The 25,507-nt window shown below is 39.4% G+C and overlaps 1 protein-coding gene across 3 annotated transcripts in view; it reads left to right on the top strand.

Annotated features, from left to right (window-relative positions):
* SPATA13 (spermatogenesis associated 13) overlaps window positions 1-25,507 on the top strand; it is a 171,376-nt gene that overhangs the window by 11,467 nt on the left and 134,402 nt on the right. For all 3 annotated transcript variants that reach the window (XM_053934543.1, XM_053934544.1, XM_053934542.1), the window contains exon 4: window positions 1,178-1,213. In XM_053934543.1, the coding sequence (XP_053790518.1) occupies window positions 1,187-1,213 (27 nt within the window). In that variant the 5' untranslated portion in view covers window positions 1,178-1,186. The remainder of the gene's footprint in view (window positions 1-1,177; window positions 1,214-25,507) is intronic.

Below are 25,507 nucleotides of genomic sequence, written 5' to 3'. Positions count from 1 at the left end.
CCCTTCCCAATCCTGGACATCTTCATCCACAGTGCTTATCAGGCCTTATTTCTCTGCTGTCTCCACTTGGTGTGCTGAAAAGTGGGAGCTGGCTTAGACCAAAATCAGCCCCTTAACTTGCTGGTGCTGTGTATGCCAGTGCAGTTTTGAAGGTGTTTTAATCAAAGAGTCAAAATGTAAGCTTCTTGCATAGAATAGGAGGAAGAAAATAGAAATAAAAGTAAATATTTTAGATGATTTTCAGAATGGGGAAAATGCTATCCTGTTAATGCATTCATCTAGTCTAATAATAAATGTCAGCATTTTAATTTATTATCAGATACAGCAAAGTAAATGTCGGTGTAGTGAACACACTATCAAATGTTTTTCACTCAGACATAGTTTAATTCTTGATGGCTTTTTAAGTTGGAAATAAGAGAATAGGTAATGTCATTGTTTTGCATAAATCCACTTAAATGGGCCTTTTTTAATTTTTTGTTCATTTTCCAAAAAGCACCCAAAATCCCTGTCATCTGGTATAAATGGATAGTTTAAAATAGCTGAATCAATGACCTAAACTTGCGCAATGAAGATATCATTATTATAAATAACCTAGAAAATTTGTCTTTATTTGTTGAGAACCTGACCTAACACAAATTGTATCTTTGATCCAGGCAAACTAGAGAGCAATTGCTGAAACTTCAAGTGTGTGACATTTGTCTAATCCATGATGAAAATGTCAGTAACTGATCTTAGCAATATTGTTTTACCCATTGTGTGCTGGCTTCAGCATTCCAATATGGGACCTATTCAGGCACCGATGCTTACAGATTGTACCTCATTGATTTTCAAGCCTCCTATTCTTCAGGAAAATGTTCTTAAAATGTGAAATAATCTCTCAGGATAAGTAACAAATACTCTGATTTTTTGAGTTTTCTAAAGCAGTCCTTGACAAAGAGAAAAATCAGTCACTAGCAGCAGATGGGATGATATGTCTAATATATCCCTGCTTTCTCTTTTTTCCTGCAATTAAGTTGTATGTAGACCTCTTGAATATACAGTTTTCCATATAAAAGGCTGCTATTAAGGCCATGAAGAGATTTTCAGGAATTAGCAAGTGCTGCCTGCAACTTTCTGCATTATTTAATACACTGTCCCTATTGCAGTACATTGACTAGTTTCTTTTGTCTCTTTCCAGAGTTTTGCCATGAAAGCCTTCAGTACTCCCAGCTTGGTAAGAAGAAATTTTTTTTTTCCATGTGATACTTATCCTATTGATTTTAACAGAAACACACTTCTACTGAGCTTGCAGATATGCAGAATGTGTCTCAAGAGCAGTGAATTTGCTCAGTCTTGGCATCTTCATTCTTAAGAGCCTTTTCAAAATGTAAATGAGAGACTAAGCCTAAAGAATCAGAAATTTTAGAGCACATGCTAATTGCAGAAATCTGAGATGGTTGCTCTGAATGGTAGGTTGTCAGTCAGGCTTGCATTAATGTGAACTCTGAGGATTTGTATTGCTAGCTTAGAGTAACTCAAGAGGAAGCACAAATCTTTTCTCTCACAGGGATGGCAGAGCTAACTCCCAACTCTATCCACTTGCCCCTGAAGCTCTTTTAATTATTGTGATCTTGTTAGCATAATTCAACAACTTTAAAAATTAATTCAATGCAGATCAGTTAGAAACTGAAACAGTGTTTCTCACACTGCAAAATTACAGCATTACACAGCAATCTAAATTACTGGGAAGCTACAGGGTAATCAAAGTGTTTTTAGGCTTTTTCAGATTACAGGATTTTTGAATCAATAAATTCTCATATAAACAAATTGGCAACCTAACCAACACCACAAAATATTGCAGCTAGGGTTTTTAAGCTGTAGGGTTATAACTAAACATATTTCTATGGAGATGTGGGGGATGTCTCCTGAGCAAGTAATAACTCTTCAGTTAATGAAAGTTCATCTTTTAGATAGATTACATATGTTCAGAGTGTTGCATTTGAAACAGTCATTTTTTGGAGTTCACTTGAAAGGAAAATGTGGTCTGATAGAAGAGTAAAATAATTGAGAGATGTGGTGCTGTATTCAATGCCTCCAGCAGGCACGGAAATCAGTCAGCAGAGGTCTTTGTATTTCTGTCCTACAGCGTGGTTCAAGAAACCCAGGATGTCATGTCTTTACAGTGACCAGAGTGTCTGAAGAATTCTTTGTCTGTCCTGCAGGTGGAAGCAGCAGGAGCCATGATACTGCAGGGCTGGCTCTTGCTGAGGCAGTTCAGCATTCTCACAGAACAGGGCACATGCCAAACTCACAGGCTTGCTTGAAAGTTTTCAAGGCTGACTTGTTGGTCTTGAATATATTGCTTTATTATCATGACAAGGAGGTTTCAAGAACTGTGTATTGACATAAAGACAAACAGGGTATTCTTACCAGCTGATGGCAGAGTGGAAAGTTGTAGTGCAGCTGGTTTGCCTTTGCAAAAGAAATAGAGATGTGAAAATTTCTGGGAAAATTACAGTAGTAGGCAACAGCAGGAGAAATTCCAGGCCTGATTCAGGGCAGGCTAGACTGCCAAAATGCTCTCAGCATCCTTGCCATGGTCTTTGAAGAATTACAAAACCAAGAACAAGACAAATCAGTCTGATTTAAATAATACAGGGAATAGCTCAAGCAGGTTTGGGAATTCTCTGTCTCTGTAGGATTATAATAAATCTTTCTACCAAATTTCTTTCTTAAGCCTGCCTCTTGTAATGAAGACAAAGAACACAGTGGTTGGTAGAACAACAGACATCATATGTCTGTAATGATGACTTAAACAAGCTCTGGGAAACAGTGCAAAACACCTACTGGTGGAGGGAAGAAGGGGATGTCTCTCGCATCCAGCAAATGTACTAAATAGTTTCACTGTCTTGTACCAGAAATGTCTTCACAGGGTTAGGTTCTGTGACAGGAATTCATTCACCAGCTCAGTGACTTTCTTTGTATAAGACTGCAGAGTAAGGTCTTCCAAAACTAATTTGGCCAAACTGTAAAGCCATATGAGTTTTGTCTTAATTGTGTCTTGCCCTGCCTGTAACTTCTAAGTACCAGCATGTGATTTTGCTTCATCACAGCAGTGGTACATGGGAGATTTTGAGCCCTGGAGTAAGAGCTGGGAAAGGTACTGGTCTATGTGGAATTACACAGTACAGGAGAGTGATCTAGAGATGACTGCTGTGCACAGTTGGTGAGAGCAAATGTAACAGCAGCAGAGAGTATCAGAGGATCTTTAATCTTGAGAGTGCATTTATGTTTTTCCCTTGTGAGACTGTCACAGCCAGCTGAGCTGCACAGTGAGGATGAAAATAGCACATGTATCCACATTTGGTGCAGCTGTATTTAGGACATCATCTTTAAGTCAAACCCTGTCTTCTTGTATCTAGTAAGAGTAGTTATGCAAACACTGCAGGAATGGCAAGGGGCACAAGACAGGAGATGTTTCTGGTGAGGATAAAAAGTGAATTGAGCTGGCAAAGAGGAATTTTTCTGGCTTATAAGTGAAGATGAGATCCTTCCAGTATCATGCTGATGCTGAAAAATGTGTGCATGAAAGAAAAATGAGAAGTTGGGAAAAACAGGGAGAAGAATGAGACACAAGGCAAATTAGCTGTGGGTATAAATGAGGCCTGGAGAGATGGCCCAGTGTACATTAGCAAAGAACAGCACGAGAAAGGTGAAGCAGGATGGAAGAAATTTGGGTTTGACTGGGCTGAGAAACAAGTAGGAAATTAGAAATAAGACGTGGTTTGTGTGTTGCTCTGTTTATGTGAATATCTGGGCACTGAACTCTTCCACAACAGTCCCTATCTTATTACACAGCAATAAATGCTATCACACCTACACATTTCCTGTTGCTAACACAGAGGACACTGCACACCTTTGACCAAAAGCAGCTCTTTCAGCAAATCACCTCAATTCTCTATTTCCTAAAGTTGAAACTATAATAACTGGATTTTCATTCCCAGTCTTTGTCATTTTGGGGATAGTTCAGGCTACTCCAGGCTCTTCAGCATTTCTAGCAGACAGGATCTGCACTAGGGATGGGCAATAACTTACTACCAGAATCTTTTATACTTGCATCCCTATCTTGAGATTTGTAGTAGTTTGAGAACTGATGCAACCACTCAGGTTCTTTTATTCAGCCTGTAAGTAGCAAAGACAACTTTCTTTTGCTGATCAAATTGTTCCCAGGGACATCTAGACAACCATGAGACAGATTTCTTCTCTGTAAATATTTAGGCAGATCATCATTTACCTGATCACATGTGCTTGTTGTATATTTTTAGTGGTACATTTTTATCCATGTACTAACTATGCACCCAAACTCTAACATGTTTTCTGGTCTGTTGCCCTTATCATACTTACACTTTAATGGATGAGATAAGCCACACTCAACATATCTTGTGTAAACTTCTGGTAATTCTTTGATGGCCTGCAGACATCTTGATCATTAGTCCATTACCTATCTGCTTATCAATCCCAAGACATTCAGTTACACAGTTTTGACAATTCCGTATACAAGCTTCTTGTGCCTAGTGCCTACTTTAACACTTTTGTAATAAACAATTGTATACCCCAGACTTAGTCCTTAAGCTGGAACAAACCATAGTCATATTCCAGGGACCAGTGCCTGATAATACTTGATACGTTTAAATGGTTATCAGGTTTTAGGAAATGACATAAAACATTTTTTATTTATTTCTTTTTAAAAGGAGTTAAAAATTCTTAATGGTTTTTTGACTGAAAAATGTTTCTAGAGATCCTTTTCTACCACTGACAGTGGAAAAAGTGATGTTAGAACAAGCAGCATAAAAACCTTTTCCAAAGTTATAGAAATAACTTGTTCAAATAAGAGTTAACATTTCTGTTGAATAATATTCAGCTGATATGAAATAAATGTGTTTTGACATACTAATTCTCCATAGGGTCACAGTCATCTTTCTAACATATATACTGTCATTTACTTAATTCAGCTGCTAGTGGCATTATTAACCTTCTAAGAACATTACACCACATGTCTGGTTTCAGAACAGAGCTGTTTTGACACACAGGTTCCCTTTTGCATGTGCTGTGGAGGGAAGGAATAACACCTTGTAGGCAAGGAACTGAGCTGAGAGGTGGAAGGTGTCTGGGTTCCCCTCTATAGCTGCTACAAACTTCCTCTATGGCCACAGGCAAGTCATTCTGTCAAAAAGCACAAATCTACATCTCACCTATTCCTTTTTTCCCAGTGAGCAACATGACAGCATAGCTCATGGACCTTCTTTTGGATATGCACAAACAGGAGACTTTCTGCTCAGTCTGTTTAAGCTCATGGCCTTGATTTAAACATCATAGCACCACAGCAGAAAGGCTATGTACAAGAAAGAATCCTGACCTCTAAAAAGGTTTCAGAAAGAAGTGGGAGGGAAACACAAAGTTGCAAAGTGGCTTATTTTAGCTCCTCTACCAGGTCAGCAGTGGGGAGAGGCATGAAACCCTAGTCTGTGATGCATATTGTTACTGAGCTCACTTTAACAACTTCCCAGTTAATGTATGGCTTGTTCCTTCTCATTTGAATTGTCATACATGTTTGATTTTTATCTAGATGACTGGTTTTGTATGATGTTCTTAAACAGAATTTTACTTTTTGCCCCTGTACTCTGGTGTGCCTTTGGTGGACAGACAAGTAAATTCAGTATAGGAGAAAAGTGCTGTGGTGGATTTATAGTGGGAAATCAGACTTCATAAATATAGCATGGTACTAGAGTCAATGACTGCATGAAAAAGAATGATTTGATTAGTAAAACATACCACCTTTCTAAAAGTCACTTGATATTTTTCTGTCTTACCAGAAGCTCTATAAGGACCAAAGTGGTTAAATAACTGATTAAGGAATCAAAGAGTTATCAATAAATGCTCAGTTTTCATGATAGAGAGGTAACTATGATGGATCAGACAGTGATTACCTGATGGATCGGGCAATGATTATGGCAGTGACACCAATTAAACATCTCTCAATGACAAATTAAAAGGAGTAGGGTGTCCCAGTGGGGGAACAAAATCCAGTGGCCTCAGGCTTGGCCACTGCTCTTGGAATAGTTTGGGATAGTCAGGAGAGAGCAAATAACCTCTCACCTTACTGAAGAAATGGCCTACTGAATGGCCCTTTAGCTCCAGACCTCTGGGTCATTAGATGTGCATTAGGATAGAGAAGTGTCTCTATGAGAAAAAATGAGCTCAACTAATTTTTATCTTTAGGCTGGAAATGAATAAATAGAGTGAGGGTGTGACAGTAATGTATGGAGTTATGAATGTCATGTGAAGGTGGACTAGACAAACATGGTTTAGTGTCCAATGAAATTACCAGGTACACAGACAAGAAAACAATCAAGGCTGAGTACTTTATTATACAGTCCCATAATTCAATAGAACTTATTACTACACAAACACTGTAGCGCCCACAAATGTCAATGGCTTTACAAAGAAGACAAAGTCAGAAGAAGGTCCATCTAATATTACTAAATACAAAGACATTTTGGCTTTGTAAGTCCCTGTGCGAAGATTGCTGAAAGCTCAAGTAATGGTGTGAAAAAACTACGGTAAACTTGCCCACATCTTTACTTTTTCCAAAGAGCCCTGCAAATGCTATCCTAAAAATCTAAAGGCTGGCTAGGCAGATCTTTGAACTACAGTGTCTGTTTCTGTGTTCTTACAGTTACTACAGACTCAGGCCTTTGGTATTCTGCTTGGTTTTGGTTTTATGTGTTTATTCACTGAAAGCTGATGGAGACAAAGATTTCTTTTGCTCTGTGGATGTACAGTCTCTAATGGAGAGGGATGGGTCCCTAATTGTTTCCTAGGGCTTCATGTGCTACTTTCATACGTGTTGTAATTAAAAGTTAGGTAAGACACAATTGAAAATATGCACAGAAAACAGAGAATCTAGTTTGACATGCTCATCCCTCAGCAAAAACTCTGCAGTTATTTACATGGAATCCTGACTCAGTTTTTCCTTCCTCTAACTCTCCCACTTTCACAACGCTCTTACTTAGAGCTGCACAGTTCTCATGTGTCCACAAAGTAAGTCCTAACTAGCACAAGGCACTCTGCCTGCAAGATTTTTCCTTCAAAATCTCCCTCACGTGTCTTCCAGTGTCCCAGAGGTACAAACTTTTACATGTGCCATTGAGGAAGGGAGAAGATATGTCCTGGCACAGAACCATTCCCTGGCTCTCCCAGAGATGGCTTCTCTGTCTTTTTCTTTCTAATGCCCCGGTTCAGGAACATCCCTGCTGATGGTATAACGTGGAACACCCTTTGTACTGAATGACAGCTAGTGCTGAAACATTCAGAAGAGTTTGAATCACTTGGTAGTAGAGCATCAGCAGCCAACTCCAAGCCAATTTCCCCCCAGCATTCTGAGTAGGCTCTAGACCAAATATCAAGACAAAAAATAATCCCTTTTTAATGTGTGAGATTAGGTTTCCTTTGGTAAGTCAGTGATGGTACCAATCAGGCCATTTTCTAAAATTCACACTGACATCAATGAGGACAGTTGACTAGAAAGATATATGGATTAGAAATATTGGTTTTGTTGTTTAGATTCTGATCTTTGGGTTTTCTTTTTGTCATTAATACCATTTTTACTATGTATTTATATATTTGGGCAAAAATAGATTGGTTTCACTTTAGTTTATACTGTGTTGGCTTTGAATAAAATCTGGATTATAAATATTTAACATGAAATTGTATTAGAAATATATGTGCTATGGTTTTAAAGTTCATTTAAACACCTATCTTATTATTTTTGTAAAGTCTTGGATTTTGCCAAGTATAAAATTTGGTGAAAGAGTGGGCAGATGGTAATTCAGCTATATTTTTGAATAATATTGATTTAACCTGAAGCTCTGCTTGGTGCTTCACTTAAGCAGACTCTAAGGCAACAGGGGTCTACCTGAGTGGAGTTATCCAGTGTGCCCTGCTGGAGTAAGATGTGAAAGATCTCTGACAGCAACCATGAATGTCTCACCAGATAAGTCTTAAAAGGACCATCAGACAGGAAATACATTGTAGCACCCTGCCAGTGAATTTTGTTAATTAAGAACAATGCATTGTTTAGACCCAAGGCTGGGAGTGCTGCTTTTAACTCCCAAGACAATGTTTTATTTGTACAGCTGGGGAATGATGCAATGTTACTGAGACTGCCTAGGACAGAACTCATTCCTTGCAAATGCTCTTTGGCTGTTACTCTTTAAGAGGTGAGCCTAGCAGAAGATAGTATCTATCTTAACACTGAACATTCTGAAAGGGAAAACAAAACAATGAAAAGCTCTTGAGCATCTCAAAGTCTGTTGATCAGAGACTTTGCAATGCATTTTTCCCTCTTGAAGGTGTCCTTGTGCCTAAATACATGAACAATCCTATTGCTCAAGCACGGTTTGGATCAAATCCCTCTCTTTAAAGTTGATCATTGGTTCAAAACCAGAATCACTGGCTCTGAGATGTGCCTTGCCAAATACTTCATTAGGGACTTCTCTTAAACTTGCTGAGCCAGTAGCCCAGAACTGTGACTTCTGCCACTTTGCATTCAATCACCTTTCTTCATGTTTCCTTGGTTACCATATAGAAGAAAATTTGCAACGATATTGTGGTGGATTGGGAGGAAAGGAGGATTTCCTAGAAACCTTGTCTCCTTTACGACAGTAATGGAGAGTATACTTAGCATGACATATTTCTTGAATCATAAATTCAATGTTTGTTTTTCTCATGGCATAACTTCTAGATGTTGCTGGTACATCTGATTTGCTTAATGAACGGTGCATTGATCCTGCATTACTGTGAGCTGACTGTAATGAAGCATTTTTTTTCAGACCACCAGAAGGAGCTATTGAATTCAAAAAGCCTTTCCTTCAAAGCAGGAACGCCTTGCACAGCAGCACAACCAGTAGAAGAGTAGAGCAGACACACGCTGTCTTCCTTGGAAGTCAAGCCAAGGAGCAGATTCTTATTTAGGATCTGCATCTTTTTCTGATTCACTGTGTTGTAGAATCAAAACTCATTTTACAGGGTTAAGATCCAAAGAGATGGGAAATCTATTGAGGCAGGTTTACCTATACATTTTTCACAGAGAGTGTAGAACCTGTCGTTTTCCATTAGGTCACAGCTCTGAAACGTTAGGCTAACAGACCTGTGAAATACTTAAGAGCTAATGGTAATGTCCATAAGGATAAATGAAACCTGAAATTTATCTTATCCATACTGACTGGCAATCAAAATGCATTGGCCATGTGTTGAGTGTTTTCAGAGGTGATACGAAGATATGCAATTATTTACTATGTCATGATAAGATTCATGAAATGAGGCATGATGTTTATAGCCTACCTTCTAGGAGTTTGCTTTTCATATTTGACCAACACCCCGTACAGTAACAGAAAAAGTATTATTTTGCTTTGGCCTGTCTTCTATTTACACCTTTTTTGTCTGACAGCAGCCTAAAAATCTGTGATGATTGTTTGAAGGTGATGCATTCTGTGTGAGTAGCTTTGAATGAATGTTTAAATTAATGTTTAATTAATTATTAATTAATAAAATAGCATTTGTTATGAAGTTTCAAACTGGAATGTACTATACAATTTGCTAAGTCAGTGTTTCCAGCATATTAAAAGAGTACTTGTTTTAAACACATGTATTATGCATGTCTTTGGATTGACACACAGTGAAAATGTGAATGAGGAACAACTTTTTCTAAATACCTTCAGGCTGTAGTTCAGACTTATCTCAGCACTGGCTTTTCTTTATGTTGACTTTCTTATTTTATAATGTACTTGTTCTCATGACACTCTGCTAGTACTCAGGCAGAAGTTTGGGTGTGTATGTACAATAAATCAAATATTGCTCTGGAAAGCTTATAGTGCAAATGGTAACTAGACATGAAAAATATCTATAATAAAGTAACAGGAGAGCAAGGATCAGGGAGGAACTGAAGGATAGTGGTGTGGAAAGGAAGAAAAGGTCTATTGGCTAGACATATATATTTTGCAGGTCTCATATTTTGGGCTTGCTCATTGTTTTTTGTACCATGACAATGTCCAGTGGCCCTTTTCAGAAGTGATGATCTTAGGCTAGATATTTTGCTGTGGAAAGGTGGAAATTGAAGGTGGTTCCTGTCTGAGATTTAATCTGTGTGATTGAGATCTAGGAAAAGATGGTTGGAAAATGATTACAAAAATAGGTACTACAGGTAATAAGTTACACGTCAAAAACTCTTTATAAATACTTTTGCTTTTTCTTTGTAACAGTATCTCACAAAGACTTCTTCCAAAAAAACAGTTTAACATGGCCTATATTCTTTTTCTTGGGAAGTGGGAGCTAGTTAGATGTGGCCACGCATCTGTAATGACCTTATATTGACTATTTTCTGGAATTATGGGGCTGTTGCTTTGATTAAAATCAGAAACAATCACCAGTCTGTGCTCAGCAGCACAGTGAGCACTAAGACCATATCAGCCAAGAAACCAGATGTTGACATGTTACGGATTTTCATCCCCAGAGCTCTGCCATTGTGGCACAAACTACCAGAGGACCTGTCTCAACCTGAGCTGGACTTTCTGCAACAACTATTTCCCATAGGAACAGCAGCATCATTAGCACACAGAAAACAGTTTCCGGTCTTGGAAACTGTATCTTTTCTCACAAAGAAAACTTTCTGCATTAGATTCTCCATAAAACCTGCACCTTAAAGAAAAATAGCTTTTACTAAATTAGAGAAAGAAGATACTTCATGTTATTTTGCCTCTCCTACATCAACTAGCGCTTGAATAATCCTAAAAGAACCTAAATAGAAAAGTAAATTAAAGCAGACAGTAAAAAGTCAGTTGTGGAAAGAAACAGCTTTCACTGTCCATGAGTCTGTTTAGAAATACACAAATATATTACTATCAGTTTAATTTTTGCAGGGAAGTTAATCTTGTTTTATCTAAATGAAAATAACAAAGCTCCCTTATGCCCTACTCACAAGAAACAGATGACTTCTGTCTGTCCAGTTAAACCTGGCTGAAGTGACAACATATATTATTCTGTCCTTTAAAAATGTGCATCAGATCTGTATGCCTATGTAGGCCCCTATGAAATTCTATTTTTCTATTGTATTCAGGTTGAAGATAATTGGATACTGGCTGTTTGGTTTGTTGAACTTCTTGGAAAAGATCTTGGTACATGGAGTTGAGGTATGGGGTTCCTTTGTTAGGATTTCTAATAATGGTTTTGTGATGTGGCTTTTGTACCCTGTAAATTCTGTGGTCCTAATTTTTGCCAGTGCAGGCACTAATGTACAGGAATCCAGCCATATGCTGTCATCTGCAGGTTTGGAGCATTCCTTGGCTCTTGCATGGTGCTTGTTTTCTTCTGGCCACAGGTCTTAAATTATTGGAATAAATGAATTTTTACCCAGTCAGATTGTCAATACACTTATAACTCCCCTTAGTGAGTCAAATCTGTCCAATGTCAGTGCAACTTTTGTATGAGTAGGTATTTGTTGGTAAGAATTAAGGGTTTAAAGTCTGGCCTCTTTCCAATATTGCAAAATGGTTACTCATGGTACAGTTACTGACTAGTAGAAGGAAACGTATTTGGGACATTTTGATGGCCTACTCATTCAGGAGCAAACATCTGTCTAGAGTCACAGACCAGACACAGAGCAAGTAGGAGAAAGTCAATGCATCTTTGAACTCGGTCTCAACACTCAGTAGCAGTTTTCAATATCAATCTCAGGTCACATCAGCATTCTGAAACATCAGTACGTACACTCCCTCCTTCAAGTAATGCTGAGAAAGAGGCAGTTTCGGACAGTTGATGATACCTATGTTTCTTTATTGACAGGGGAGAAAACTAGGTGACTAATGAGATAGAGACCTAATTTTGAAAAGGTAATTAAGAGACAAGTTAACCAAACTAAGTCTGTTCTTTACATGTTGGTGCTATGATGTGACGGTGTCAGTGAGAGATGACTGCATCTGCTGTGCCCATGAGGAAAGTGTCTCCCTTGTGTAGCATCTCCCACATCCTGTAGCACAGTCTATGCATGCAGTCAAACACTATTAATTGTGGATATCATGTATAGTTTCTCTTTTTCCTTTCTTCTTTTGAATTTTCCTTTCCATGAGGGTAAATCTGTCTCGGTAAAAGATGTGGAAAAAGTACTCTGAAGCAGGCTGAGGATCCTAAGGTCATAGGTTTTCTGTCCTGTCCTGTCCCGTCCCTTTCACCCTTTTGCCCTAGTCTTCAGATTAGACCATCTGTGAATCTTGTTATCTAGCACTGTGCAGAACAGAGTGTGTGACTGATCTCCTGGCACAGCCAGTGCGTTGCCTTGGTGGGTTGTGTGGGATGAAAAAAGCACAATACATGCCTTTTCTGTCTGAGACTTGTTTATCTGCGTGACATCCAGGCCGCTCTGGGAGAGTTCTCCTCTTGGCGATTGCTGGCAATCAAAAACGAATCAAATCAAGGCAAAGTTAGAGAAATTCTCCTATACAAAGAGCTACTCTAAAACAAAGCTGCATTTTTGTGGTGCATTGTCCTGGCTCTGTGTGAGTCCTGTAAAGAGACAAAGGCAAGCAGGAAGGAAATCTCAGCTGCTTAGTAAATGCCCTAATTTGATTTATTTTCTGCTCCCTTCCCCCACTCAAACTGTTCTGCTAACCTGTTAGTCCCAACTCAGACAAGTAAGACCTGCTAATCTGATTAGTCCTGACACACAGGAGCAGGGCTGCTGGGAAAAGCTGGACCCTTACAGCTGTTTCAGGCTTCAGCTTTGATCATAACATTATGGGGTAGCTGAATGTATAGCGCAGTGTGACAGAAGCCTGCAGCATGCACACATGTGAGCAGTGTGACCATCACTGAAGATTTCTGCCCTGGGTCTGAGGCCGCTGGAATATAAACCATGTTTCGTGTCACCTTCAATGTAGTGACAGAGAAAGTAACCTTCACCTTGGCAGCCTGCCCCTCCACCACATGGAAGGTAAGCTCAGATATGCATAAAATAAAAAGGTTGACGGCACCATAAAACGTGCTTCTAAACATTTTTCCCAACCTTAGGCTATGTTTGAGATATTTTAAGGGGAGCAATAATGTTTTAAGGGAATTGCACTGCAATGCAGCTTATGCACAACTGGTTGGAATTAGACTAAATGGATGTGGTTCTAGAGAACAACTTACTTGTTGCATTTTAAAGCTGTTCTCATTTGACTTTTGCAACAGCCAAATTCATAGTCATTCTCCTTATTCTGGTCTGGAAATGCCACTTATTTATATTAACAGCAAATCTAGAGAGATGTATAAACATAACTCATTTCTGTAAGGAAAGGGGCGCTGTTTGAGGAGAGCCTTTAAGTTTCCTAGATAATTTAGGTGTTCTAAGCATTTGTGAAATGTGTACCATGGTATGACAAATTAGTGCACAATGCACTGCTATAATAAAGGACTAAAAGAAAAAATTCTTAGATGCATGAGCTGGGGTTGTGGTAAAATTTGGCAGAAGTCAGAAATGCTTTGCACATCAACTCCTTCTCCTATCCATCAATTCAGTTCACATCTTCACTTCCTTGAGACACAGATTCCCACCTTGTCTTGGAGAGACTGGCATAGTTGGGATGAGATGGGAGCAGTTTTGTTGCCTTTCCTTTCTCTTCTGGGAGTGTGTGCTTTCACTGTAAAGCAGCTGAGAAGACAGATACTATCTTTTGAAGGGTTGCTTTAAAAGCTTCCTTCTATAATTTGTTACTTACAGAGCAGTTACTCTAAGAACCTCATCTCTGTCTGTTATTAAGCCTTTCAGATATGAGACCATTACGAGTATCTAGATACAGTGCCAGAGTAATTCCTCTTGCTTTAGCTGTCCATGATTCATTATGTGGTGTAAGTAGTTGTCATATATCTTCGCTGTATAATTTTCTCAGTCTTGGACCTGTCTTTTCTCTTGACTTGTGAGGTAGACACTGCCCAGAAGCTGTTATTAGAAGGTCTTTAAAGGGGCTGGTACAGCGTGGCCCCAGCCATACCTGTGCTATATGTAGCACCTTGCACTAAATAAAAACATGTCATCCAGGGCAAAGTGTGTTTGGAGTAAAATCCATGTGAAATGAATTTAACCAGGTGCTTTCTCTCTGGGGGAGTGTTTATGGTAATATTGCTTCAGTTTCCTTGTTTATTAGGAAGACTTTGTTTCCCAAATGTGTATTTATTAGCTAGCAGTGAAAATATCATTTCAACACAACATAAAATGGCTTTGCTTATGCTTGCTAATTGCGTGTTAAAGATTTTTCTTCTTTGATATCAGGATTTAGAACTCTCTGCCTTTAGATTGCAGGGCATTTAAAAGAGGGAATTAAAATGGAAAAGGATCTTGGATCTTACCTGGCTCATGGACTTTTGGAACAGCAAACAGGGATGCAAATATAACCCAGCTGTATGTTGCATTTCAGTGATCATTTATGTTATACATTAGTACATTGTAGTAAATGCCTCTGGAAGAAACTGGCAAATACTGAAAAGTGCATCCTAGCATGCCTTTTCATTTCTCCAGCACTTCTCTTATTTGAATAATTTAAATTATGTGATATGTGCACAGTGCAAATATAAGTAAATGCTTAAAAGTAAAAGTTAAGAAAAACATGTAGTACAGTATAACTTTGTAAAATGTAGTACATTTATTGATGAACTAAATAAAAAATAGATAAGAAAGTAGGCACAATTATATGAAAAAAAAACAAGATAGGATGCCAAGCCAGCAGAAGAGATGGCTTTGCAGTAGAGCTTACATAAGTAATGCAAAGTTAATTTAGGGAAAGCTTTGTGGAAGGAGTAAGCGTGTTTTATTGGCCAACTATTACAGATGGAAAAAATCTGTCATGGTTTCAGGTGCACAAGCCTTCCATTTTGACAGTAGGAGGCTAATGAAAGACTGTTTCCCCACAACCTCACTTTGCTTATGTCCTTGTGTCAGCCAGAACAGCACTGGTATTGCAAGTTAATTTAAATCCTTTAAAGCTGTAAGAGGTCACATCACTGCTGGAGGAGGGAGGACAGAGATGTCTTCTTTCAGATTGCTAAGTCTTTTTTGTCAAGAGTAAGTGACCCAGTCCACAGATAACTCTGACGTGTTCTGCTTTTCCAGATAGCACAGCATGACCAGCAGATGTGTCTTGCATGGTGTGGTGGGACAAGGATGCTGTGGCAACTCTGTACCAGGTGTCTTGAGACTGAGAGGAACAGAGCAAGTTCTGTCCCAAATTGCTACCTTTCTACCCTATGCTATGCAGTGGCAGTGTTTGTTTCCCTTAGAAATTAATTTCTGATTAGAAGTATTGGTGAAAAAAGTATCTCACCCTGTTTAAATTATCTGGAAAATACTTATTTCTATGATATTTTAATGAAAAATGCCTCAGTATTCCTGCTCCAGAAGTTTCAATCTGCAGGGCATAAACCCCACTGCTTTTGCAATACAGTGTTTAAGTGGGAAAGGGTATGGACATGGGACAACTAGAAGGAAGTGACAGCTGAAAAGGGCTCAAGTTGACAAGCGCAAAAGACTCAGAGTTGAACGTGGCTGTTCACACAGGCACCAATGCCTGAAGGCCAAAGCAAGAAGAATCACTACTATAAACTGTGAGCATCTTTATCATAAAGCCTGAAGGAGGGGACTGGGCTGTTCTTTCTCACCTCTCTGTCACTCTGCCTCCGCTCATTGCTCTGCTCCTTAGAGAACAGGCCGCTGGTACTTCTCGATCTGTTGACAGGTGTGTAGCTGGCCAGCAGAGCAAAGGGCTGAGTAATCTGAGATGTGCATGGCTTACAAAAATCAGGCTGCAGCCGGTATCAGCTTGGCCAGAATCCATCTTCAAAGGGCTTTTCAGGTTTTGCTTACTTGAATTACTGTTGCATTTTCAATCAGTTGCTGCTAACATTTGGGGAGTCTTGTGTTGTGCCTCTTTGCGTCCTATATCTGGCTTTAAGAGCAGATAATAAGATCATTCAGCTATTGATATAGCTACAAACGCCTACCACTCATTTACTAACCCTTGAACAGACAACATGCTGCTTAGATAAATGCAATTCACAGGGTACCAGCAGATTTAGTTACAGAATGTATTTGCTCATGGAGGCTTAGCTATGCTTGAATCCTATTGATTTTCTCTTACTGTTGGCAGTTCGGCTTTGTTGAATCCTGTCTGAACTGTATGGGAGAAAGCAGCAAAAACTGCTGGTTTGTGGCTTTCTATTCAAGGCCAGGAAGTTCACTTGATGGGGATCAACCTAACTCGGGGCTTTCGTGCCAAATGATGCTGCACTTTATCTCCCTGACATGGACAGATAAATGAGCTGGGGGCGGCTTTGCAGTCAGTTGGAACCCGACCCGAACGCGCATTGTTGCCAACTTTGGAAAGCTGCACAATGGCCCTGTCTCGCTGGCAGTTACAGCCGTTGGGGCAGGGACCTGTTGCCTGGAAGGCTGTTAAGAAATAATGATGTAAACCCCTCCCTAAGGATGTGGGAACAATGTTCAAATCTTACGAAGTCGGCAATATCTGTGATAAGGAAAGCAGAAAAATCAGGGCCTTAGTGCTCATTTTCTCTCTGCAGCAAGTTGAACACAGTGCGTCAGCATAAAAAGGACTGGTAGGGAGGTGGGGTGGGGTGGGAGGCGTGGGAAGGGGGCAGCAGCACACAGCTTTTCTGGCTCAGATTAACCTCCCCTGTTGCTGCTTTGGAAACCTCAGTTAGACTTGCATAGAGCTACAGTTGTCTGCTCTCTTCAGCAAGAGTAAATGCACATTACTGAACCGTCTGTTAGTAGCTTGTTGTCATAGTTCCTAAATACACCCCCAGCATTGAAAACCACCACAGTAAATACAGTACAAGCAGAAACAGGCTGATCTATGGATTTAGAGCATGAAAACAAAGGACCAGACCATGAGCAGAAAAGACAGTAAAGTGGTGTCAAATGTCAACCTCATGTGATGGCACCTGAAAGAGCAGTTCAACAGGAGGACAGCATGAATGTGGCACATATGTAAGGGATTATTTGGTCTTGAATTCACTGTAAGGTCTTGCATTGGTCCAAGGAGCTGGTTTGCTCCCCAGATCCTATTAAAGCTGTGGAGGCAGTGGAGATGAGGAGGCTCAGAACTTTTGGGGAAAAATTTCAACTTGTTCTTTACTTGGACCTCGTTTTCAGCTTATACAGTACATTTCTTCTTGAACAGTAACCACTGTTTCTAACTGTTAAATATAGAGTTGCTAAACACTTCCAAATCTAACTTCCCTAAAAAAAAAAAAAAAATCAGAAACTTCTATTGCTCTCAGTTTTAATTTTAAAAGCTTTTTGTTTTTACTTTGATTTTAAAGAGTATCCCAATATATACACCAGATACCTGCATATCAGCTTCTATGAACTTTGTTCAAGGTTCACAACCATGTGTGACATGTCTCTTTATTTTCCCTGTTTGTGAGTGCAGACTCACATTTTGTGTATTTGTTACTTCTGGATGCACCTCAAAGAAGTTTAATGAAGTCTCTTTCCTCTATACAGTGTTCAGAGTCCTGTAACAATCTATGACCCCAAATACTTGTCTCAGTAATGCTGAACACCACTTCACAGTAACACAACCACCTCTGAGATTATGATGCCTGATTTGGGAGCTACTGCCATAGAAGCAAGTACTTTTTGAAGTGATGACTTACTATTATTTCCAGCAACCCTCTCAGAACTTTATTTCCTTGAGCCATGATGGTAGATCAAAATTTTCTTCCTGTCATTATATTTCTGAGAATTCTATAGCTCTGTGACTCCTCAAAGTTCTTGCTAGCATAGATTTGCACATCTTTAGAGAGCTTAAATCCCTTTCTCCCTTTCTTTCTATTTATCATTATGTATAGCACATCCTCCTTTGCTAGCTTTTGCTCCTCAATAAAAATATCAGTATTTTTTTTAGCTCCCTACCAAACCCTTACATGAATATTACTCAAATGAATCAGCAGGTTCTTGTTAAGGGTTCAAGTCGTGCATAAAATCAAGTCTGTGATGCTCCTTTGATCCCCAGCTCTAGTTCACCAGCAGATGGTAGCAAACATCGCTTTCCTTCCGAGCTTCGCCTGGCCTTCAGTAAATGAGGAAGGGCCGGGGTGTCTCTTCGGGGTAATTTGTTTCCAGTTAGAAGAAATAAGCTGTAAACAAAGTAGTTGTGCAACTCGGAACAAGGAGGATAACCAAGAAAACCATGGGAAAATTGCTGCATTCGGGATAGAAGAACTATGTAGAGGTCAGAACAAATTTACTGCAGTGACTTGCACTGAATGGCATGAGAAGCATTTTGGTGTCACTGTTATTCTCGTGGTGACAAAAAGGGACCATTATTTGCAATGTAACGAATGAACAACGTTCAGGGAGTCACGATCAAATTGAAACTGCTCTGGGTCAGCTCTGCCCGTGTATGTTGACCTTTTGTACTGAAGACATGGAAAGTTCAGGAAGGCAACTGCCTTACTAAAGGCAGTTTCTAGCCATTTATTTGGTTTTATTCTGAGATGTACCACTCTATTTCCTTTAAATTTGGTATGGACTGCTGATTACCACTTTCTCTCACTCTCTTCTGTACACTTCTCATTCAAATGGCTTTATGGCAGCAACTTCTCAACTTCTTTTTCCCAACAACGGCTAGAATAACAACAACTGAAATGAGAGACATAGAAGGGAGAGAGGGACAGGATAAAGTACAAGTGCTAAACTGTGGTGTAATTCCCATATGGAAATGTCTCTTCACTTATAAGACAATACAGCACAGATCTGGGCAAACTATTTGTGGAAAATAATTGGATATTTTTTGCCTAAACTCTTTCCAATTGTACCACCTCTACTTTCAACTGTCTTACTAAAAATTTGAAATTCTTTGACTTCTTCATTCACTCTTTGATTCCATAAGCAGTTTCTGGGAAGCATTTCCTTTGTGCTCATTTCTCTATCAATAAGTGTTTGATGACGAAAATCGTAAGAGTCACCTGACTGCATACTGAAATTGATTTCTATGTTTATTTACTGGAAATAAAAAAAAAACCAAAAGCATTTAAATATAATTTAAAAGAAGACAATGGCTTTTTATAGGTATAAAAATTATTCCTTCTCCAGTGCTTACCATATTCTGGGCCAGAAAACTTTTATTGGTTAAGCTTTTAGAATAGAAAGAGAAAGGAAGGACATCAATTACCATGTTGTGCTGCTCCTTTCACAGGATTACTTGATCTGGAAAGATCACAGAACATAAATGGTACTGGCTACATCTCTGTCAGTGCATATGCCCCATACCTGAGGATTTCAGCTGAAGCTGTCAGGATTCTCCTTTAGCCTTAAATCCTCCTATTTTCTTGCAACAACCAGAAATACCTGAATACTTCTGTGCCTTTGGCAGGTATAACTGGCCTGAGTCCTTTTAGCTCCATTGGCAGGTGTCCGTGGTGTTATACTGTGTTGAACTGCATGTGCAGGGTACAAAGTCCTTGCAGTGTGACAACACTTATCTCTCAGAGCTGTGCTCTTGACAGAGGTGATGATCAGTCAGTTCAGGGATAACCCAAAATTTTGCTTTGGTGTTTTTTGCCCATATCCCTTGCAAGGAGATTTGCTGGGAAAGGCCTGGACCTTAGTTGACCTCACAACCTAATTTGACAGAGGTAGAACTGGAAGCGGGCACGTTACAGTATTTGAATGTCATCATTTGGCAGTATAGTAAATCTGCCTGCAGGGACCTTCACATTTCATCAGAAATCCCATGGCCATCTGAAGCCAAGCTTTGATTTAACGTAAACTCACTGCTCATTCAAATTTATTCAAATCCACTGATGGATCTATTTTGTACTGTCAGGTTTTATGCCCAATCAGGTACAATCTGTCTGTACATTTCTATTCTTATGCTTAGATCTAGGAACATCTGCCTCCCACAGCCATCATAAAGCCTCCATAGGAGGATGAAACCATTACAGAGCTTAAACTCTCTCCTGTGTGGTGTGTTTAATCTGTCTGAACTGCAGTCACCTTCTCAACTCTGATCAAATCCATTTTATACTTTTGGTGGTGCTTAGATACACCATCATGGAACCACAGCCTAAATGCAGCCGTACGGGAAGCTGCTGTCAAAACTGTGAAGTCACATCTCTGCTTAACCACATTTGCGTTCCCAATACACATAAAGATGGATGTGCACTTTAAAAAATATCACACTCAAAATGTCTGCATCTACCAGCTAACATCAGTGCTACCTTTAGCCATCCTTTACTGGCCTGATGACATATTAGGAAAGGAGGTATTGTAAGATGAATCTGGGTAAGAAAAAGGAGGGAAAGAACAAATGTAAACTGAAATTTGTCACTGGAGAGGATGACTAGAAACCCAGTAAACTGCGAATGGGAATTTCAAGGTTCTTGTTGAACATGAAGAAGGGTTGCTTAGAGCTCTATGGAGACTGGAAAATATGATGGCACAACACCAAAGCAGAGGCATTTGTATAGGGGAAGTTTGGGATTATCTTGTAGAAGTTTTGGATTCTGACCAAAAATAATAAACTTTATATGAAATATTGATTTAATGAGAATACATTATGAAATGATAGAGTAGCTATGTGTTTTCCCCATGGGATTCAGTTTCTTTTCCAGTGCAGATGTTTAGCTCTTGGTAATCATAGTAGTGCTGGGGTATTATAACTCACTTAGCCACTTTGTGTCTTATTTAACAGTATGTGAAGGTCTTCTCACCATTGCTGTTACACAATGAGCAGTTGCAAACTTAGGGCAGCATGTAGAAATCTTCTTCCAGAGTGGTAACTCATTCCTCTTTATATAGTATGCATTGTCTTAGCACAATTAAAAGCATCCTAAGTGCTTTACAAAATATAGAAATACATGGTCCTTGCCTAAAGTGCTTTCTGCTTTAGTTCAGATATGACAGAAGACATGCGAGAAATGAGTGAGATGGTGCAGGGATGAGTGAGACCCAGAGTTCCTATAAAGAGAGCACTCTGGTGTGATGTTTATACAATCCAAGCATTAAATTGTGTCCATCCCCCCCTCTCCTTTTTGAAGTTAGCATAACTTTTTTCAGAAGCAATTGTTGTATGACGTTAACTGGCACTGAAAGAGTTCTGACTGATGACAGCTTAATTTTTTACTTTTGATAAGAGCTCTTGTGAGTCACATCACAACTTGGGGCATTAAAGAAATATGTATCAATTTATCTTAATATGCCATACTGTAAATCAGAGTGATTTACCTGCTGCTTTAGAAGAACTTCAGCAACCCCTGCAGAAGGGACAGGCACCTCCAAGTGCTTGGGGGTGGGCTGTTGAAAAAACACATATTGCATACATCCTTAACTCCCAATATGGCCATAAAATGCAGTAGAGATATTTCCTGAGCTGTATGCTATTCAAGTTTCTTATAAGGCCATCAAATTCTAATCAGACTAGTAAAAACCCCAGTGGTCTTTGCAAAACTGGTCTCAGCAGCAGGAAATGTTTAGTGGTGTCTTACTGCTGCATTGACGATAACAGCACTTCTCATAAAAAGTATTTCCTGGCAACACCTCCTCTCCAGAACCAGACAGAAAACTGTAGCTTGAAAATCTTTATTTACAACTGGGGAAAAGCAGTCCTTTGCCTTAGTGAGCCTCTAGCAGTTACTGAGGTTCTGCAGTGCAATATTCATCTACTTCCCAAGCAAACAGGCCAGATTATCCATGTGCTTGTGGATCATACTGTGCTGGTTCTGCTGCTGTTACTGATCCTGAGGGTTAGGAAATACAGGATACTGCATGGATTTTCTCATTCCCAAGATGGGAATGTGTCCTTCCTACTGGCCATGGAGTCTCTCTGTGATCAGAGAGGAGGAGTGGAACAGCTTCCTTAGACAGGCACTTTGGGTTCAGTGACAGACAGGCACATCTAACTCTCTGGAAGAACCATGCCATTTGCTTCCTTTCATGCCTTTAACCATCCCTCCCTCTCTCCTCTTTGACCCAGCAGTCTTGTCTGTCTCTGATTTAGATGTGATCAAGTCAACATCCTGACATATAGCACTTCCCAAGGGAGGATTTCAGAGGATTGCATTGATGGTGACAGTGGATATTCACTTAATGTTCATGAAGAGAGATTTACATTGTACAGTGATCAGCAAGCAAGGATGTTAGATGTTAGCAAGGATGGATGTTAGATTGGATCACCCTGGTGGTCACTACATCTCCTTTGGCTCTGGTTTCCAGCACCCAAGCTGAATGATGAGACTAACCAATGTAGGGGTCCAACATATTTGTCAAAATGCTCTCAAAGTCCCATTGTTTAACTCCATATGGAATTTAATTAATTAGTGGCTCTGAACATTATCCACTGGTCAGCCTCAGGCTTGGCTTGTGCCAGCTTTTCAGACTCTGTCTCTCACAACCAGGTGGTAGAAGGGGATTGCAGGCAGTGCTGAACCTATGCACAAATGAGGTGGAAGTTTTTAGCAAACATTCTCCACTATAAATTCATTCTGCTTGTTTTCCTTATTTCCCAGTCTAAAGTTGGGACATTTCACCTCTCTGTCATTATCTCTTATCTCATTTCCAGGTTGAACTAAATTAAGGGAAGCTGTACACTTTCCACTAGTGCTGTGTGGGCCCTGTAGCAGGGAGGGGTTCTGCTGGTCTGCTCACATGACACATCTTTCAGTAAAATGGTTCTGGGAAGAAAAAGCTGTGCTTGAAAGAGTGAACTGGAGTGAGCAGAAAGTTTTTTCATTTAAAGTTGGCAAATTGCTTGATAAAATGAATGAAACAGTGCATAACTCAGGGTGTAGAGTATGTGGTATGACAGACTTCTTGTGACCTCTTCTCTATATTGCCGCCCTTTGGGCAATAATATCACGAAGCTCTGGAAGAACACTGTAACTCCAGGTAAGCTCAAAGATAAGCTGAGAGGCTTTTGCCATTTAAACCTCTTTAGGGTCCTAATGCATTAACAGGAGATTTACATAGTGTAAAAGTTACATAAACTGTCCTTTACAGAAAAGTTCTCTTTCATTTGAGTGCCAGAATTTTACTTCTCTCTGAAGGCAAAGGCATTGCATCAGAGTTTAACACTATGGCTGCTACTTCCCTCTCCCAGGGCTCTGAAACTGTGTTTTAGAAGATCGATAACCTGTCTGTGTGTAGTCTGCAAGTTTGGCTTTGTTAAAGAGTATTAAGGTATATAGAGTTTGATACTTTCTTTGGTTCAACATTGAACCAAGCATTTCTTCACTATTTAAAGCTGCCATTTTGACCTCTATCACTGTATTAGAAAGCAGCAGCCAGCTCAGCTGTTTGCAGGAGTTGTTTGCCTTCTACAAACTCAGATTATCTGTTCCAGTAACACTCTCTTATTGTACACTATTATAACCATTAACTAGTAACTCTTCAACACAATTAATCTCAGTATTCTGAAGAAACTAGAGCACTCAGTGGGTCCAGTGCCCATTACTCAAAGTATTTTGGACCAGGGTTTGTCCCTGAATTACAGAAAACATGAACCATCTGGAAACTATTCATGCAACATTCTCTTTAGTTACCAAGTCCTTGAAATAGCCACTGTTTTTTTCATAAGAAATAAAAGGTCTTTGCAATTTCCTTTCAGTGTTTTTCAGGAAAATGGGTAAGTGGGCACTAATTATGGGCTTTAATGGCTGCAGAGTCTTATTAAAGAAGATCCATAAGGACCAGCTCTGTAGGTTAGGAGACACAGTATTTTCACTTCTGGAGAGAGACTAGGAAGGTCTGTGTTTGTGCTTAGCCTTCTTTTACTAGACAGAGTGCTTGCTGTTTCTAAACTATGAGCCTGGCATGCTCTGCAGGTGGCCCAAAACCCCTGGTCCTTCCATCATCTTTACAGGGAAGCAGTGGATCCCACCTAATCATATTTCACCAGTGAAAGCAGTGTGATAGTTCAAGGCCTGGAGGGACAATGATATGTGTACATTTGAGTCTTATCTCAACAAATATTCATTAGGCATACAGAGAATGGACCTTGATGCAAGAGTGGGAAAGATTCCCAGATTCCAGGTTAGTTATTGTCGAATATCAGATTTATAAAGCAGAAGAATGACATTTCTACCTGTAAGCAATGCACCATTCATTTGTCCAGAAACGGAAGGACTGGTTGTCTCAAATGATGGATAATCTGAGCTACTGTGTTTCTGAATCTAAAAATGTTACTAATGAGCATTAGTCATGAGGGTGACTAATGTTCTTGTTTGTGCCAATGTTTAGCCAGTCTGAAAAGATGTAGATTCAGTAAATGATCTCCAGAGTTTGAGACTCTGCCCGGTTCTACATCCAAAACTCACCAGCAAGAGGGAATAATTTATGCCACTCTCAAGTAAGGAAATAATGGAGTGAAAGCATTAAAGTAATAAGATAAAAGCCTGGCTCTAGCCAGGGTACAGAAAAACATTCAGCTGATTTTGAAAGCTGGTCTCCCCTCAGTTGCATTGCATACACTGCAAGATAACTCTTGCCTTAAATGGAGGGCACCATTTATAACATCCATAATTTAGAAAAATTCAGACATAAAGCATCATGAATAGTTCAATAACATGACCTGAATCACTTTGAATTTCAGCTGTAAAACTCAGAATCCAAGATTGCAGACTGAACTTTTCTAATGAATTAATTTTCCCCAATTAGAGATCTCATAGCTTGTGTTGTGAGCAGTTCAGATTGTTCCACTTATTACGCTTTGTAGTTTTGTCAGCAGAACAATTTACTGCAGCCTGTCCATGTGTAGTGAATCTATAATGAATTATGGAAATTTGCTGTGAAAGCCTGACCTTTTCCAAAGTTTGTTCCATGGTTTCCCAGTACTTCTGTTCTTATACACTTCAATGGTCTAGGCAGAAAGAAGTAGTTTCAAATATTGTTAAAGAAGTTCACTTAGAAGTTTATCTAGACACATGAAAACTCATCCTTATAAAGATATTATTTTCTTCTGTCTAAACCAGTCCAAATATTATACTAAAAGAAAACTTTGGAGAATGTAACAGGCTACTCATTAGGTGTTTACCAAGGCAATTAGAGTTCTTGCAAACACAAAAAGTGTTTAAAGTTGTCTGTTGGTCTGGTATACACTGCACAGCATGTGGTCACCATTAATGTGGCTTTCAAAAGCTCAGAAGTGTGGCTCTGTTTTCTCACATATCCTGAAAGATGGTTTTTATCTCAGTAATTGTGTAAGTGAGATGCATTGGCAAGGTATTGTAAATTGAAAGATTAATTCTGAAGCAGATAATTAACCTGGGAAGGGAATCCTCTGACATTAGCTTATAGGGCCTCTGTTGGGCATAGAGTTGAATATCTCAGCTGGTGAAAGGATACTGTGCTCTGGACATTTGTGATTTGATATAAAGCCTTATAAATCGAGGGAGAAGATTTCCAGGCTTTGGATCACTCTTC

The sequence above is a fragment of the Vidua chalybeata genome, chromosome 2 (genome assembly GCF_026979565.1).
Source record: "Vidua chalybeata isolate OUT-0048 chromosome 2, bVidCha1 merged haplotype, whole genome shotgun sequence".
NCBI lineage: Eukaryota > Metazoa > Chordata > Aves > Passeriformes > Viduidae > Vidua > Vidua chalybeata.
This window is presented reverse-complemented; position numbering and strand designations above follow the sequence as displayed.